Here is a 19,476-nt window from a genome sequence, read left to right as displayed (position 1 = left end):
TCAGCACAAGAATATAACCAGATTTAGATTTGGTGGCTGACTTGCTATATATACTGAATAAACCACTGCTCCAGTGTTCTGAATAATAATACCACAGCCATCAGAAACAGTGTATTTTCTTCTCCAAATTTCTGACATGTAAGAAAGGCAGCAATCATTGGAAGCTTCTGGTACCTCATTGTATTGGCATTGACTTTAACTTCTCTCTGTGGCTTTCTATTTTCCTAACATAGGTAGAGCTGCTGAGAGAGAGCTCTGTGTTTAAGGCAAAAGTTCAGGTACTGGGTTATCCTTGGGTTTTTTGCCTTTGGTTGACTTGGGTTTTTAGAATCTATTTGTGCTATGACCCCTAGTCATGACAAATGGTGGGAAAATAAATGAGGGAATGGTGGGCAAAAGAAATAGAATTCTTAGTCTTCATCACATGAAAAATAGTTAAGACACTTACACTTCTTTTCTTTTCCTTTTCTCTGCTCTTCTCTCTTTTCCCAGTTTCCTATTTCTAGCCATGCTTGGCAAAGAGCAACAGACCCCCCAAGAAGTGAGTTGAAAATGGGAGTGGATTTAAGATACAGAAAGCAAAGGCCACAGGCTCCTTACGGGCAGGGTCCTGCCTTGGCACCACTATCATCAGCCCTGCATAGTACCTGGCACATAGTCATTCGGCTAAATTTAAAGGTGGAGCGGGGAGGCAAAACATAAGAAAGGATTTACAACTTAGAGGGGGAAATTCCAGATATTTTACTGTGAAGATGTCAGAAAGGACAGTTCTCCTTTGTCAACCATACTGAATTTAAGTGGAAATTTTATTAAATTATTAAATAAATGTATTGAGTTCTGTAGGTTTTCTAATTGAGGCATGAGAATTCTTTCATTAAAAACAAATTCGTTTCCAGTAATTTGTATTTTTGTCATTAAGAGAAAGTTTTCTACAAACAGTGGTACATAAAGCCATAGAGTAATTGCGATTGAGACGCCATGGCCTGTTTTTCCATGTTTCAGGTCTGAATGGTTTATTTATCCCAGAGAATTCTTTTCAAAACTCAAATTTCTCGCTTTCATTACCTGCCTGGACCTTGACTTTATTTTAATACATTCAGCAATTTTTATCAGACATGAGTTATTGGAGTTTTTCCAGACAAGCCATGAATTTTTCAAGTGTGGGGTTTTCTTTCTGTCTTCTGTGGAGTAGAATGTTCGGTTTAAGAGTTGGTAAGGAAAAAGGAGCAGTTGAACAAAATAAAAGAACCACCCGTATCCTTGATTCTGAGGGTGGTTCATTGTGTCCATTTATAAAGCCTCAAGGAACTGAACACTTGAAATGGTCACATTTCTTGTATGTAATTATATCTCAGTAAATTTGAGGGGGAAAAGAAGTGAAAAGAGAGGCCCATTTTTTCCTGGGCTTTACTCCCAGGTCATGGCAGAGCTCAGGCTCTGGGGAGATCCTCCACGGCCGTGGCCCTTGCTGGTCCCTGGCAAACTCCCACCTCTCAGAGACACCTGGCATGCTTGACTTCACCATACTTTCTAAGGCCCAGGAGAAGACTCAAGCGAGTCTGGCTTGAGTTTCCACATTCCCAGGCAATGCAATAGTCTGTTTGCCACTTAAATGAATGCTGTGAACCTTATTACCCTATTCATAAAATCAGTATGACATAGGATGAGATGAAAATCTCACGGGGCTCTCCAGACCTCCTATCCCAAAGCAACTGAAGACCCAGCCCTCTCTCCCATGGTGTATGTGAGCAGAGAACATGGACAGAGATGAGCAACTAACAGAGGCTGCGTATTTCTTTGGCTGGAAGGAAGGAGAGAAGCAGGGAGAAAGGGATGGAGACAATGGGGAAGGGGAAGTCATTTTGGTTTCTCCCTTTTTATTTACCCTGTGGGTCTGAGCAGGCAGGAACTTTCCTGGCATGTGTTAGATTTATACAACTAATTGCTAATTATTTGCACACTCATTGTTGTCGCCTACTGGATAATTGGTAGAGGACGAGAGTTTGGGATTATTCACTTTCTCAGAAATAGACTAACTTAATTGCACATGGAGTTATGACCGTTTATCATAGACACAGGCATCAAAGTCTACAAGAAGTTTGCCCAGGACCAAAAACCCATCAGGCAACCTCCCATACTGCGTGGTTCTTCTCTTTCCCCACCTAACACCTTCTTTATTGGAGTTTAAAGAGGGAATTACTCTAGACCTTTTGCTTTTCACCTTCTCCACCCTGGAGATGTTGGGAACTGTGCCAAGCTGAGGCAACATGAGCTACAAGGAAGCTTTTCCCTCCCCAGGTGGTTTCTAAAGTGAATGGCCATCTGCCCTTTCAAAGTATGTTATCCTGTAGAACGTGTGTTTATACCATCCGGCGCCCTCCTCCACACACAAACAAGAGGTTAAGTATTATTGGCCATTGGTCTCCCTCTAGATTAAATATTCAGATACTCCTCTCTATACAAGATGGGGAAAAAAATCTACTAGCAAATATAACCAAAAAGTCCAAGAGTAGACTTATCTTCAACTACAGCTACCTGGAAACTCAGACTGCTATCAGGAGCTGGTATCCTTCTCCCCATCTCTTGACTCTGCTTTCTTCTGCATTAGCTCCATTGCCAGGCAAACTCACCCGCCGTGGGGTCCAGACAGCTGCGCAAAGCACCAAGCTTATCTTCCTGTCTTCTCAGCCACTCCCTTAAGAAAGGGAATCTCATATTTCAACATATCCAAAGGAAGTCCTAGAATTGCCCCAGGTGGCTGAGATCAGATATGTACTTAATGATAGGTGATCACTGTAGCCAGAGGGTGGAATGTTCTACTGGCCAGGCCTCAGTTACATTGGGAGTCAGTCCACCTGAACCACATGCACTGGGAGCAGGCATGGAACGATTCGCAAAAGAAGAGATTACTATCACCCAGATAAGATGGAATGGATTCAATGTAGGAAAAACCAGCAATTTCCTTCTGTCCCAGCTGTGATGACAAAGGAAGAAGGAAGGGTAGCATCAAGGATGAAAGAGAAAAGTAGAAGCTCTTGTTACACACTCATAAAAGGAAGAATGAGTGCTAAACTCCTAAAAAATTATCCATCAGATCAATGCACCAAACCATTTTCTACTTCTGGATCTGCTTGTCCTCTAACCCACAGGCTTCCGGAATGCTTCCTCAAGTAAATACCATCCAGTATTTCATCCATCTAAATAATCTGATATTAAAGAAAAGGACAGGAGAGATGGAGGATATTATGTCTCTTTCAAGACCATGCTTGATGGTCTTTTGGCTGCTGCCCAACTTCCTTTGGCTTTGGGTGCATGTGTCTATAATTCACTTTGTGGCTTGCCCATGTGCTTATGCTGATCCTTCTCAAAGACGTGAACAGCCCCCAATCCAAGTCCTCCAGCGACTTTCCAAAGGTGGCATCAATGTGGACACACTAATAAGTAATGATTCGACATAGGGGTAAAACCTAGACTACACAGAAAAGAGCAACTGTTTAGAGAGTATATGTTTCCGTGTATTTTGTATCTTCTTTTAATGAACATAGTCCATAAGTTTGGGGAAAGTGGTGATAACTTGCCTCATTTCCATCTGGAGAAAGCAGACTTTTAGAGAGAAAAGGACCTCTAGACATATTTGAGTATTTGGAAGACTGAGAAAAGCATGTAAGACATGGCATCAGGAATAGGCAATAGAAACTTGGAGAAGAGAGAAGAATAACAATGATAATAATAGCCAACATTTACCAATCGCTTACCACACCCAGGTATAGTGCCAAGTGTTTTCCAGTGCATTTTCTAACTTAGCTCCCCTGACTAGCCAGCGAGGCAGGTCACCCTTACTATTCCAACTTCACACATGGAGAGACTGGGACTATATTACAGAGGATAAACAACCGTCCTAACATCGCATGTCCTCTAAGGGAAAGGCCAGAGCTATGAGCAAGCAAGTGTCCTGCTGTTGCATCTCTGGATGCCCATAGCAGGATCTGTGCCGATGGTCAGGGCTCCACAGCTCAGAGTTAGCTGAGACCTGAACAAAGACATCTCTGGAGATAGAGAAGATCAGGAGAGACCCCAGCAGAAGAAGATAAAGCAGGAGGGCTGCTGATGGCAGCCAGAAGACACCTAGAAGTCTATCCAGTTTGGACAAAAATTCAAGATCCCAACAATCAAAAAGGAGCACACCTGAAAGATGGTAAAAGACCGAAGACAAAGACTCTACTGGCATTAGGAAGACGGCAGCAAATGAAGACACCCAGCCTGGACATTAAGATTCAGGGCTAGGATCTCATTCCCTGAAGGATGGGAATGGGCAGGGCACAACCTCAGGCCTGGAGAAGGTGAAGGGGGTAATACTAATCCTTACAATCTCTCACAACTGAACAGGGCTTTTGTCAGTCACACCATGCTTTCCACACGCCTCTAATGATTGATCTTCCCCCAACCACCCTGAGGGCTTGGCATTATAATCCCCACTTTTGAGCGAAGAAAATAAATGTTGACATTTCCCACTCAAAGCCAGTGGCGGAGCCAGAACACGAACCCAGGAGTTTTGACTCCAAGAGCAGTGCTCTTGTTGACCACAGAGAGGCTGAGCCCACCAGCACAACGGAAACCCATTCACGGAAGCTGGTGTCCAGACGAGTGTTTGGTCACTAGGCAACAAGCAAGATGCCAGCTGCAGGGGAAGGTACAAGGCTGAAATTCAAAGGGGCATGATTTTTTTTTTCTCTCAGTTTAAAGAAAAGAGGACCCTTTTTCCACCCCAGGAATCATCAGAGAATCTCGTGTACTATATCACAGTGAGGGCTTATCACGTGCCAGGCACTGGGAAGTCAACAATGAACCCAATAATAGTACTTACCATCCCGAAGCTCACGTTCTACTGGGGGACAAGTAAGAAAACAGGTCATCCGTTATAGTGGCTAGCAGTTCATAGAGGCAGAACTTTCCCTAAGCAAGCATCAAGTCTGCACTATATTCAAGATTTTCCGTGACCTTATGTAATCTTACCATATACATTTAAATCAACCATGACTAAATTTTCTAGCATTACTGATGCTGCTCAAGAAGTTTACAAGGGGGACATCTGATTCAGACATACGGGGTCAGGAAGAAATGATGCTGGAACAGGTCAGCTTGGACTCTTAAGAGCAAGAGCACTTTCTTGGCCTCTGAGTGTTTTCTGCCCGGCACCTGCAGTTTTCCAGCTACCTCCGGTCATCATAGAGGATCATCTTCTCTCCCCGTCCCCATCTCTCTGCCGCTTATGTCCAGCTCTTCTTCCAGACTCCTCTAATGCCACGGCTCAGGCTCATCGGAAGCCTGTGCTACAGCTGGCGTCCCAAGGCACTCCCTCAGCATGCAGCATATGTGCCCTGAGCTGTCTTTCATTTGTTTTTTTGTCCCCTCAGCTGGTTGGTAAGATCCCAGACAAGAGACTGGGGCTCAGACCTTTCTGTAGGTGCTGGATGTTTGGGGGGTTCGAACACAGAGCACGGTCACCAATCAGCTTGGAAGACGGCCCTCTGGGCTAGGTTAACCTTACGAGTTTTGTCTGTCCAGATTTAGAATGACAGAGGAACGATACGAGGATTATTTTTTAAGTAAGCATTTGGCTTCTCAAAGCAATTCTGAGTGCCTATCCCTGACAAATGAAATTTTCCCCTGAAGCTATTTCTTTCTATGAGAAATACTACCCGGAGAGGAACAAATAGATTTAAATTTAGTTATTTTCCACCATCTTGATTTTCCAGGGATTTACTTTTTTAATGATGGTGATGAAGGTAATTAACAATTCACTCCATTTGTTGTTGTCGTGATGATGATACTTTACTTTAAACGTCTACTGAATGTGCTGTACACTTACTTACAAGTGACTGTAAAATTGCTAAAATCCAGCAGGTATTTTTCTGTTCCTGGTTTTACCAAATTGTAGTTCACTAAACCTCACTTAACTGAATCAACTAAGTAGCGAGTCCCCCGGTGAGATGTTAGAGCGGGCTAAGTAGGTTGTAAATAAAACAATTAAAAGGCTAGTTTACACCTCATCAACTCGCTTAACCACCTGATAACAGTTAACTACAGACTTTCCTCATAAAATGCACAGAGCAAGGAAGTAAGTTAGAGTCCAGGTTTTTTCAGGAGGGGGACACACCTCCCCTTCCTTTACCTGAGGTCTGGTATTCCTCTGCCAGGGGGTTGCCCAGTCTGACCTTGAGGGCCTCGTGGGGAGTGCAAATTCTGATCCAGAAATCCCATTAAAAGCAAGCTTCCCTTCATACCCCTAACCTTTGAGACACCAGCGTCACCTAAGATCTTAGATTCTTTTCAGCCCAACTTTCGTCCAGTTTGCTTTCACTCGTATCATTGCACTCTCTCCTCTGAGAAGAAAAGCACATATTGCTTTACAGATGGAGAAACCAAGGCACAGATAAGTGAAGAGGTCCAGCCAGGGTCACAAGCAGAGGTCAGGCTGAAATGCAGCGCTGTGACCTCAGGTCCGTTTGGACTGGAGCCTGTGTGGTTTCCTGGAAGGGTCCTGAAATTGTAACCCCGGGTGCGTCACCGGGAGGGCACCTATCCGTTTTACAGAGTTGAAGATAAGGTCTAGGAAAGTAAAATGACTTTTCTGAAGCCCCCTGGGATCTGACCCAGTCTTTGCAGTTCCGACCCCGGGCGGGTTTTCCACGCTGCAGCTCTCCCTTGCACAGAGCTCTTGATGGAGAACTTCCTGTTCACGACTTACAGGTGGACCCCGTGTGGCCGAGTACTTCCCACGACAGTTGTGTTCTTTAAAGTGAGGAATTTGGATAACATACACCTGTCCGGTAGAGGCTGTGACCCGGATGGGTGATGCAGAAGGGGGGAGGGCTGCATCAGGAACAGCTGGAGGGGCAGGTGGGAGCCTTCAAGGAGAAAAAAAGGCTGCAGGAGGAGAGCCTGAGGGGGCTAAGCCCGACCTCCAGGCTGGCTCCAGCTGAGTATCGTCTTAAAGGAAGGGAAGGCCTAAGTTTAAAGAAAAACAGGGAAGCTGAATTTTTATGTGAAAGCCCTCAATGTTCCAATGTCAGCAACTAGCTGAATTTTTTTAAAAATGTGAACCCCCCCTCCATATATATGTATATATACATATATATGCTGTATAAGAACATTGAACATACATAATGTATGAATATATGTGGTGTGTGTATATATATTATTATTTATATGTTCCTATATAGATTCGTTGTAATGACTTATAATTCGCAATGTCTGTTGGAGCGTTTCCTACACCGATGCATATTAATGTGGAGTGGGACACAGAGGGTCCGTTCGCACCCCGTCATAAATTTTAGATTTGCTTACGAATTTATTTACTTGCTCATTTTAGGTCTTTGGACATATACCTTAAGCTCCCTATAGAAGATGTAGTTTTCTTTCTTGTAAAAATGACTGAGTGTGACTGCAAGCTAACAAGTGTTGAGGATCTCAGTGTAATTGGTCTGTTTGTTCTTACTCAGTTTCTGCAAGGGGAGGAAAGGGGCCCTGCACTCCCCATTTTATGTCCGAGGTCACTGGGGTTCAGGAGACGTCCAGGCACCTGGATTGTATTTCTGTGAGGGGCATTTCCCAGTCCAAGCCCAATCTCTGTCTTGGAGTCCTCCGCTCTCCCCACCACCCTGAGGTGCATCCTGAGAGCACCTCCCACCCCCACAGCAAAAGAGATCTAGTTCGTGGATCTCAAGCCTGAAGGCTTGAGGTCCACGACAGCAAAGGTAAAACCTGGAATCCCATCTATCCCGAAGCTTGGAAACAAGCTGGCGCGGGGCAAATGGTAAATAACATTTTATTTGGGAATGGCTCTTTAGTCTTAAATCACTTCGGCATTTACTTTTAATTAATTTCTTTAAATTAGACGACTCAAAGATGTAAACATTTGCTTTTCTATGATAAGCTTTTATTTAAATTATTAAAGCTTCAGCTTCGTGACTGATTTTAAGCAACGAGTTTGCCGCCGTGCTGATCATAGGAGGCATGTGCCAAAACAGGGGGGAGTGACTTCATCTGGCATGTGCCCCGGCACCGAATACGGCCGAGATTGAGGCAGCGCTCAGAGAAATGGAAGCCGGGGTGAATTTACGGTTTTCTTCGGATTGCTCAAGGACTAAATCAATAAATCAGGGAGTTAGAGAACAAATGTAGGTTGAAATAACATCTGAAGGAGCTCACTCACAATAAAAGCTTGTCTTGCTCTGTCTTTTTTAAAAGCACTCATCAGTGGCTCTGGACCCACATATTAGTTCGCTAAAAGGAGCGGAGGCGGGGGCGTGGGGGCGCTTGTAGAAGGGCTCAGGACAGTCACTGTACAAGAACACTGGAGACACAAAAAGAAGACGAAGAAGAGGAGGAGGAGGATGAAGACAGAGTCATGATGAGAGCCGAGTAATTTCATAGCCCCAATCAGTGTGAGCGGTGATGAGCCTTGATTTGCTAGCTGCCCAATTTTACCAGCATCAAAGGCGAGCGCGGAACTCGCCGAAGCTGGGCTGACAGTTGGGCTTCAGGACTGCAGAAAGAGAAATCACAAAGAATGCTCGGATTTCAATAAAAGGAGATTTGAAAGGAAAAGGCTTGTAATGACGTTAATAACCAGTCTTTCCCAGCCGTGTAATGATCAGCCCGAGGATGGAGAGACCAAGGCCCGCCGGGCGAGCTCAGCGCTAGCCATCGACACCTGAGTCTCTTAATAACTTTCATTATTTGTTGAAAATCATTTTGACAATACAGTTCAGCAACCTTTGTGCTGTAAATCCATTTCATCTGCAAAAATGAAAGCTGAATAGAAGGTGATATTCTAGAAAACCTGTCACGCTGGTGTCATCTCCAAAGCTCTTGGCCACATAATGAGCTGGGCTCCAGACGGGTTGAATGAATAGGGGCCCAGGGCCGAGCCGCCTGCGTGCCCACCAGGCCCAGCCTCGGGCCCTGGCACCTGCTTAGCACAGAGCAGGAGAGGGAGGCCTAGAATTACCCTCCGCAGTTTGGTGAAAATTGTCGTGAGGCTCTTCAGTACCCACCTCAGAACTGCTACCGAGAGGCCAAAAGCGCTTCCATTTACCAACCGGTGGAAACTGGAGAATGGGCTCATAGCCTTGGTGCTGGGCGTCAGGGAAATGGTGAGGCTACGAATTTCCAAAATGTACCCAAGTATGATTGTGGCTGAATCCATCACCAAAATCCAGACTCCGCCGAGTGGAGCTCTGGGTCCAGGCTATACCTGCTTCGGTGCGCCCTCTCCCATGGAGGGTGGGACCGAGAAGCTTGGGTTGCTCTTGAGAGCAGGATGGGGAAAGCCCTTTTCACAGGAAGCCTGTACGGAGAGGGCATCAAGGCAGGGTGTAGAGGGCCTGAGCTCCTGCCCTTCCTGCCTAAAAGCAAACCCAGCTCTCCTCATCTTTATATTGGTGCCTGGTCCATCCATAAGGACGAACCCTAACATGCTCATTTCTTAGGGCAGAAAGTGAACCCAGAGTTCTACGAAATATGTTATATAAACCTCACTTAGTCTTATAAATCTGGGAGAAAAGGTGACTTGATATTAAAAGGGGGGGGGCTTACGGCAGAACTTGTATTCGGGTATAAGCAAAAAAATCTTCCCCGCTGTCAGAATTCAAATCTGAGAGTGTCGCATCCAAAAAATGTAAACGATCCCACAGTCCCCGAAACAAAACTGATCTCGCCTGTCTTTGCAAGCTGTGCCATGTTTTGATGTGCTCAAAATCGCTTCAAAGTTGGTGGCAACTGGTTTGATGGTCACAAAATCCTACTGCCCGTTGGACTCACGTGCACCTGGCTCGACGGAGGGGACCGGCTCTCTGGCGAAGCTGGCCCACGTCTCTGCCTGCCTGTCTGCTCGTCCTAACGTACTATTGCTCGTCCGCCTGAGAACTTAGAGTAAGGCTGAGCAGTGACAATGGACAGCCAAGAATACTTAAGAGAGCATTCTCCAGAACCCAGTGTCTGGCTGGAGAGGGCAGGGCAGGGAGGAGCCTCTATTTCTGGCATAGTTGACTGTGTAGGTTGTCATTCTCCGAAGGGACCACTGGAAGGGCAGCAGATGTGGGGGGAGGCCATTCTTTACTTTTGTACCTGTAAGGTTTGAGGTGTCTAGGGAGCCTCCAAGGGGAGTCACGCCACCCATCCCACGGGTAATTCACACCACTCCCCTGTTCCAAACCTACTGAATGCAAATCACACTCCTCATCCCCCCCAACTCTACCTCTGGCATTATGGTCCTCCATGACCAGGCTCCAGACTCCTCTCCATGCTCAACCACTTCTTACTCACCCACTGTCCCCTAGTCAGTGTCAGCAGAAGGTCTGTGATTACTCTCACCCCTCTCCCCTGGGCACATTGTGGACAGCAAGATGCAAGAGAGGTTAGAGGCTGCACAGACTAGCTTAGTGGTTAAGTAAGCAGCCTCTGGACCAGTCTGCCTGGTGTTGAATCTGGGCCCTGCTACTTCCTGTGTGACCCTGGTCAGGTTGCTTCACCTCTCTGTTCTTTAGCTGCCTCATCTGCACGCCAGGGATAATAATAGTACATACCTTGTAGAGCTGTTGAAAGGAACAAACACGGAGAAAATGCTTGGGATGGAACCGGACCTGCTGGAGGCCGTCAGGAAAGGGCTCCAGTGGCTTCAGCTCTCTCTGATTCTAAATCAAGCTTCGGAAACTTATTCCTGAGCTCATCAAGGATGGTAGGAGCACTGTCCTCAGCACTTCTGTTTCCGCTTCTGAATTGCAGGGAAAGAGAATCGCGGTGGCAGGGTTCTCTGGGGTCTCAACGAAATGATATAGAAAGAAACTCTTACACACACATGCACGCGCACACACACACACAGAGAGAGAACATGGACTCTTCACTGTGGTCCTTGCCCTTCGTGAAGAGGGATTCTGATGATCTAAGACTGCTGGAGGTTTATACCCCAAATCTCCCTCTTGTCCAGGCTTTAGAAGTCAATGGCAGAGGAACAGTGGGAGGTGAAGGTGTGGCAGTGATACGAATATCTGATCAGCTGCAGATAAGATACATGAATATCTTATCCAAAAATCACATGTATGACTCTGAAAATAGATACAATCTAAATTGATCAAGAAAAAGCCACCCTCGTGAACAGTGTGTTTTTTTCCACCCGAATGTCCTTTCTCCAGGCAGTGACTGTGGACAGGAAACTGGATATTGCTTCTCCTAAAGGGCAGGCGAAACTATCTTTAGAATTCCGGACCCTACACTCTTGAACCTGTTGGCTCTCCAAGTCTGACCTTGAAATCGCACCGTTGTCTCTTGCATGACAATCGGATGAAATCCTCAGTGTTCGGATAATGAAATTCGGAGCCTACTGTTAGAATAGAAAGAGAGAGATGACTTGAGTGGCCTAACAAGTTAGGACAATCTGTTCCTTTGGTTACCATTCTCTTTGGATAAAACCTCTCCTGTGGTTAAAAAGACCATGGGGTAATTACATGCAGCCGTTGCTCAGATGGATTTCATGACTTCTCTGTGGCCACTCACAACAGTCTAGCTTGCCACGGGCTTCCTTCTCCACCTCTGCTTTTGTGTAGCTCTTTCTGATGGTCCTAGGCACCCACCAGCAAGTCACACCCCCCCATAAAGGAAATTATTTGGGCAGGACCGTTTTTAGGGAATACCTCCCGCCATCTGATGGGGTCGGATGAAACACTCTTAGGGACCCTTTTCCAGATAACATCTGCCACAGGGTTGCATCAGATCCCACCTTCATGGGATAGGATGGCACAAAGAGTTGGGATAGTGTTTATAGTCACTGTTTCCAGATAACATCTGCCACAGGGTTGCATCAGATCCCATCTTCATGGGATAGGATGGCACAAAGAGTTGGGATAGTGTTTATAGTCACTGTTGAAAAAGACACAAAAAAGGCATTAAATGTGGGCGATTGACGTTACTGTCTTAAGCCAGTTTAGACACGTCTTCTGAGCCCTGAGTCATTACCGTTCCACCTTCATTTTCTTTGCAAACATTTCCTTGGTGTTAACCACGGCCAAAAGCCTCTCCCAAGCCTTCTCTTCCCACTCCGGTTCTCAACAAAGAGTAGGAGCCCGCTCCTCATAATGGAATGGGAAACATGAGTGATGAAAAGGAGATTTTTTTTCTCCTTTCCAAAATCCTTTCTATAACACCAGCCATCAAATGATCGTTATAATTTATATTTTATGATTCTGTGAAATGTGCCGAAATCAGAGCTACGTAATACATATGGCAGAGAGCTCTGCTAATCCTGGGCGACTGCCTTCACGCCGGAATGAAGGGTGAAGGGCCGATAAGTAGAAACCCGACACGGAAGGAATTCCAAACACAGACTAAAAGCTTCTCTGGCTACATCACACGGGCAACTCCAGCGCCCACAACACTGTGTCTTTGTGCTGATCTCCTTTTAGCTTTACCATATTTGCAGAACTGTAGCGCAAAGCGTCAGCATCGGCTCAGCTGCTGAGTAATGGCAAGCCTGATAGGACGATGGCTTCGCCAGGTGTCGACTTTCTGCCAAGGGGTACGAGTCCCTCTCGGAGCGCCCTGAGTTTCCCATCATGTTAGTTCCTCCTATCCGAACCCCAGATTTGGGCACCACCCGTTCTTACCAAAAAAGGAAATCCACAAAGGCTCCCTGGGAAAAGTTAAGAAATTGTCTTTGGGCTCGTGGCTAATAGCACGCAGGGTATTTTACAGAAATTCAGGAGAACAAGATTCTGCCTTTCGGAATCTTCTCCCTGAGCGAGGAGTCCCATGCTTGTGCCGAAGGTGGACGTACTCGCCTCTTCTCGTAAATTCTTTAGGACTTTCACACGTTTTACTGCGTACCTTATTTTTATGCCTGCTTAATGTATCCCTTCTCGAAGCAGACTCTCTTCTAGTCCCTAAATGTGTCTCAAGCTCAGTTGTTTCTCCGTGTTCTTCTTCAACCTCACCGGCCATGCCTTCCCCTAAAGGGAGCTCATTGGATGAGAGACAGTGATGGTTCTTAAGCTCGGCGTGGAGACACGTAGGTGAATTATGATCAGCTCTGTATTGCAAGGATTTGTTACTGATACTTGAACTGAAGGTTGCAAATAATTTATTTTGATAAATTACAACATACTTGAGTTTTCTCCCTCAATAATGTTGCTCCCACTCCCTTGAATCGACTTGTTCTTTCTTGAGTGGGAGGGAAGGGCGTTGCGTTCCCACAGGTGGTAGGGAAGTTTGCATAATCCTAGCTTCTGCCTCTCTGAGGCTCGAGCGGCGTATATGAGAGCCATCCATCATGTGTGTTCCGGTAAAGAAAAAGCTGGGAAGTGCTGTGACAGAAGGGAACTGGACATCACCTCTACCTCTTATTTGTGGTCATCAATCCTCCAGTCCGGGTGCTTGAAACCGTGGTGATTGCCCCTGGCTGTCACCTTTGATATTCTCTCCCTAAGGCCTTCATTTGAGATCCTGGTGAATTGTATTTTTAATTGGATACATTACGGTGTTCCCAGATCATTGTGTTTATGACAGAAACAAAGAAAACTTCTTTGTCAGATGATAATAAACACAGTGCTTAACTGATTCTTGAATGAATACACTTAACCTGTACTACTTAGTCATGTTGACCTCACTGGTAAGTCAAGACAATTAAATGTGAGCCCAAGATTTACTAAGCACATACGGATGTTTCAAGTACTGTAGAAGACAACAGGGGATACTTCTGTTCTGAGAAAACAAGACAAATGCAATAACCTATGCCCTGATAAGGTTTATAGTTGTTCCTTGTTAGACCCAATCCAACCCGTTTGTTCAGCCCACCATCTTGTTTTCCTTCCCCCTTTCCTTCTTTAAAAATTAGAGACTATGTAATATACACGTAATGTAGAACACGATGACTATAGCTATCATGGCCGTATGATATATAGGAAAGCTGTTAAGAGTGTAAATCTTAAGTGCTCTTACCACAAGGAGAATTTTTTCCCCTTTATTCTTCTTTCTTTTCTTTTCATCATGTCTATATGAGAAGATGGATGTTAGCTAGAACTATTGTAATCATTTCATAATAGCTGTAAAGCAAACCGCCGTGCTGTACAACTTACTTATAAAGTGATGTATGTCAATTATTTGTCAATCAAACAGGGAAGAAGAAATAGAGACCAGTCTTACCTCAACCTTTGCCAGTCTCTGGCTCTCAGTGAGAGTCGGCTACCTCCTTTTATTTTTTTATCCACCGACCTATTTCTACCCCTTCCACACTTCTGACTGCCTTTTATTGTGCATGTTTATGGGTTTTCTCTTCACTTTAAACCCTCGTTAACAAATTCAACACACATTTATGGAGCACCTAGGGTATGCAAAGCCATGTGCTGAGCTTTGAGGTCGATCACTGCATATATAAGACTCAGTTCTTTCAAGATGTTTGTGCTCTAGCTAGTACATAACTGGTCTTTCGCCCACATGAAGTGAGAATGACCTACTGGGATGAATGCAGAAAAAACAGCTTTTCTTTGTAATCCAGGAGGGAATGAGGAGAGAGCAGGGGCCAATAGGAGTATTCAGGATTGTTCATGGCCCATCTCCTATTCCAGTAAGTATAACCACCTCATTCCCAGCTAAAAGGTTTTGCCAGTGACTCAGTCTTTCCAACACTAAGCCCTTTCCCCATCCAGGATTGCCTTAGCAAACGTAGGCACTTGCCTTGCATCCTTCCATAGAGTGAAGACTTGGAACCTGGGGGCTGGCTCTCTGACCCGCTTAGCGTCTGGTTTTCAGACCCTTTTTTGTTTAATGAAAACCAGTGACATACTAGGCTGGTAAAAAGAGGATAATCTCATGTAAAGAAAGTGATTGTTACTGTTTCTTCACATATCAACACCATACAGCTTGTCACGTTTCAGCTTAAAGGTTGACATTCATTTTTGCTGGTGTCCTCATCTATGTGATTGGAAACTGCGTAACTGAGATAGTTCCTATGAGTTCTCCGAGCAAAAGCTGAAGCCTTTGGCCTCCAGAAACAATCCTAATCAAGAACAAAATAGGAAGGGGTGCCTGGGTGGCTCAGTGGGTTGGGTGGAAATTCTGCCTTCCACTCAGGTCTTGATCCCAGGGTCCTGGGATCGAGTCCCGCATCGGGCTCTCTGCTTTGCAGGGAGCCTGCTTCCCCCTCTCCCTCTGCCTGCCTCTCTGTCTACTTATGATCTCTCTCTCTCTGTCAAGTAAATAAATAAATAAAATCTTTAAAAAATTAAAATAAAATAGGAAAAAAGTAAACAATGAAAAATGTGGAAAAAAAAAAACCCAAATTTTAGAAGTATAGATAGTTTCATGATCGCTTCCTCAAAGAGGTATATTATAAAGAAAGCAAAAACAGACTAGTTCCTTCTTCCTTAGGTAAATATGGTTCCTGAGTAACATTTTTCAATGGAAAGGGTTTTTTTTTTTTTTTTAGGAAAATTAGTAACACATTCAAATAAAACTCATGAGGTCACCTGCAGAATGAGGGGTCTGGAAGTACTGATATATTTGCCATTCAAGTCCTTGTTTTCATCATAGTCTCTGGAGGAAGCTGCCCCGGGGTTTCTGAAAGTTGGCCGGTAACCGGAAACGTGCAACATCGGTCACTTCCATAAGCATTTCTTGGGCCCCAGAATGGACTGGTTTTTGTGCTTTCCTACAAACACTAAATTTCACCCAAATATACAAAAGGGAAACTCAAGATCAACAAAGCTAAATTTTCAGCTCCTTATTCTTCTTTCTTTTTCCTATCAAGTTAATGAGAAGGGCTTTTTTTTTTTTTCCTGTTTAAAAATCATTTGTGTGTGTGCACGCACGCCAGGGGTCTCTGTGTGTGCACATACATGCACACAATATTCACCTGCCCTTAGAAGTCACTCTGGCAAAAATCTGTAGGAAATGCTGGATTTTGAGGAAAAAGTTATTCTAAACAATAGCAGCGCCCCCCCCATCAAAGAAGGAAAACTCTTCCATCACTCTTTGAACCTTAACAGTGTTTTCATAGAGGCCAGCCCATTGTTTTTCTTCTCTATGAAAAATTAAAAACAATAACTGTTTTGATGAGTTCTCCGGGAAAAGACAGTTTCCATGATTTCATTTCTTGACAAAGAACAGCTACCTCACTTGGTTTCTGCCACATGTAAGCAAACTCCCAGCTGTAAAACCTCCCATCAGAGGAAAGGATACGGACCCACAAAACCCTCAGAATTCTTCCCAACCAAACGCCCAGGGGAAGAAGCCCGCCTGTCCCTTGCTGGGAGAGGTGAAGGAGTCGGCAGGGGTGAGGTGTGGGAGAAGAGAGAACAACTGGCTGCCCCACCCCACCCCACCCCTGTGTGGTCACAGCGACATTCGGGGTAGATTCTGCCCTGTCACCACTTGGTCTGGGTTGTCTCTTCAAAAATAAAAAAATTAAAAAATTAAAAAAAAACACAAGGTGTGCCTGTCTTTTATAATGTTCTGTTTTAAAGGAGAGAAATCTCCACGGAGAGCCCAGGACCCTAAAAGTCCAAGGCCTGGAATTCCTCCTTTTTCTCTTTCCATTTTAAACAGGAAACATTCCCGCTAAGAGGGTCCGGAGGGAGCATGGGTTGTATGTTCATTTTAAGGCAGATAATGTTTGTGTGTTGCGAATGTCTGTGATTTATCCCAAGGGCTTAAAATGAGTGCAGAAAAACCACATGTTTCACTTCATGCAGAGAAATAGCTTCAGTGGGTTTCGAGAGAAAGCACAGGTTTAGAATATTTTTTTAAGGGTTTCGGAAATCTCTAACATGAACCGAAAGGACATCGACCTGGGGGGCGGGAAGGAGAGGAGCTTCAGATATTCTAGGACAAAGGAGATAATGAATGCTGGCAGTTTTCTAAATCAAAATAAAATTCAAAAGGAAAGGGAAGATGTAACCCCGATCCTTTATTTCCCAGGGCCGGAGTGACAGATTTTGCGTGTGTGCCCCATTTCTCATGGGCAATTTCAATGAGAGCAAAGCAAACTGCATTGAATAATAGCCGTTGATGTTAGAATAACTTGTACACAAACAATTTAATTTTTTTAATCTGAAAACTCCAGCTAAATTACCCCAAGCTCAAGGATCTTTCATTATTATACATAGACCAATTAAGACATCAAAAAGTAGAAAGAGAGCGCTATCGTTCAGCCTCCTGACCGTGCTCACATGCTACTTTCCACAGGCACCCGAGCTTGGAGCCTGTCAAACCTTCACTGATTTGGGGGAACTTACAGAGCCATTTTAACATCAAACTCTGCAGATTACAGGGTGATTTTGACCCTCATTGACGGTACTTGATTAACCACAGACACCGTATTCTTAGAGGTCTGTCATTGCTTTCAAGTGCTCTCCCAATTTGGATTCTGACATTGAAGAGCTTTTCATTAATTATTATTGTTGCTTTTTTTTTTTTTTCCTTTTAAAAAATTACAGAAGGGAGACTAGTAGAAAGCGGGAAGGATCGGGCGATGATAGCAGCAAATATGAACACAGAAGGTTTATGGGATTTTAAGAGCTGCAAACAGAACTCATCTGTTTAACCCCAGGCTAGACAAGATGCAGTCATCTGTATACAGTTTAGAGACGGACTGCTTCTGTTTCAGCAAATGGGTCAGAGGATGCTTGTTGTCTTCGTAGAGACATCCAGACAGGGTCAGTCGCTTGCTGTGAGCATTTCTTGTGGCCCCAGACCATTCTGTGTGCCTGCTCGTTACCTAGTGCTGGCTCGGCTCTTCCCACTCTGCCCCAGGCCTGCTGGTGCTTCTCGGCTTGATGATAGAATTGCTTTACCTCGAGGTTCTAGGTGGCTAACTCCCAGATCTGGGTTACGACTTTCTCTAGGGACTGTAGAGAGGGGAGGGCACATGGGGAATGGTGAGAGAAGCTAACCAGAGTTAGACCGAGACCATGGTCCATGTCCACAGCGCCCCACAGACCAAGCAGGCGACTTTATAAGCCTGAATAACCCGTACAATTCTACCGCCGTGTCTGTGACATGGTTCTGTCATGGGAGGGAAGCATCAAGGAGGGGGTCAAACCATCCCCGCTTTAGGAGAGCCTAAGTCGGCCTTGTTTATTTAGAAAACCAGTATGGCCACTGCACGGAAGGCCGACACATGGTGCTCTAAGCCAGGTAGATGTAGATTTCTCTCTCGGGCACCAATCTGAGTGTCAGTCATCCTGGCTGACATGGGGTTCCATGGTGTCAAGGACGTGGGCCCTTGTCCTCTTGTCGTTGGACCTTCCTCAGCACATGGCTTCCTCCGTATAGTTTAAGATGGCAGCTCCCATGGCCAAAAGGAAGGAGACGGCGGAGGAAGACAATTCCACCTCTTCTTTTTAAGGGCGGAACTCACTTGGGTTCACACCCCATGGGCCAGGCCTAGTCTGTGACCACACCAAACTACACGGGAGGCTGAGGAATGGGACTGGCTTAGTAGCTGCTGACGTGTGTCTGTTCTTCTCTTTCCAGGGGAGGACCAGCCGATCCCGTAGACTATCTGACGGCCACACCTCGAGCGCTCTACCAGGAAAGGGAGCTTCCATACTACCCGGGGGTTCATCCTGTGCGTCCTCCCAAAGGGAGCTACCCCCGCCCCCCAGATCTGAGGGTCGCAGACCTCCGGTATCCTCAGTATTACCCTCCTCCGCCAGCCCCCCAGCATAAAGGACCCTTCCGACAAGATGTTCCACCTTCCCCCCCTCAGCAGCACAGAGTGCCAGCCAATCCAGAAATGGGTAGAGCAGGCCCCCGAGGGGGCAGCCCAGACCAGTATCCCTACCGAGCCCAGGATCCCAGGCAGAAGAGCCCCATGACTGCAGCCGTGTAGCTGAACGCCGCCAACCTCAGCCCGGCCCAGAGAGGGACACGTGTGACATCACCTTTGCCCTTCCTAGACTTTCAGGACTTCCTCCTGTTCAGACTTCTCCATGGGATGGATGGGTTTTTCTCACCGAGGTTGCAACACTTGACTGCTGGCCAGAGGCAAAGCGGGGGGGACGGGAGGACGGGGGTCTTACAGTTACTGCCTGAGAGTGGGAGGACGTTTAGGATCGTTCAGTTCAGTGAGAGCGGCAGTTAAACAGGCAAATAATGGAGACGTTGCACACGGGGCCTCTCTGGTGCACACGAGCCCCATGGAACTGGCCGCGCGGAGGCAGTCTCCGAGGCTTGGGCTCAGCCCCCTTAGGAAAGCTGTCAAGTCTGAAGAGTGGCTGCAAATATGGGCATCTTAAATGAGTAGGTTTTGTTTTTTTTTTTCATTGGGAAAACAAAACAACAGCAAACATGACTCGTGGTTTCCTTGAAATGTTTATACCCAGAGGAAGGCTGCATTTCCCTATTTGCAGACTTTATCAGGCTCCCGGTACCACTCATTTGGCAGAATGACTTTATGTTTTCTTACTTTTTACATTAGAAGAA

At 45.6% G+C, this 19,476-nt stretch overlaps 1 protein-coding gene across 3 annotated transcripts in view; it reads left to right on the top strand.

Annotated features, from left to right (window-relative positions):
* Positions 1–19,061, top strand: part of PARD3B (par-3 family cell polarity regulator beta) — a 1,038,672-nt gene extending 1,019,611 nt beyond the window's left edge. For all 3 annotated transcript variants that reach the window (XM_082689121.1, XM_082689120.1, XM_082689122.1), the window contains one exon: positions 18,526–19,061. In XM_082689121.1, the coding sequence (XP_082545247.1) occupies positions 18,526–18,883 (358 nt within the window). In that variant the 3' untranslated portion in view covers positions 18,884–19,061. The remainder of the gene's footprint in view (positions 1–18,525) is intronic.
* The last annotated feature ends 415 nt before the right edge of the window (positions 19,062–19,476 follow it).

This window comes from Mustela nivalis, assembly GCF_964662115.1.
Source record: "Mustela nivalis genome assembly, chromosome: 11".
NCBI classification, from domain to species: Eukaryota; Metazoa; Chordata; class Mammalia; order Carnivora; family Mustelidae; genus Mustela; species Mustela nivalis.
This window is presented reverse-complemented; position numbering and strand designations above follow the sequence as displayed.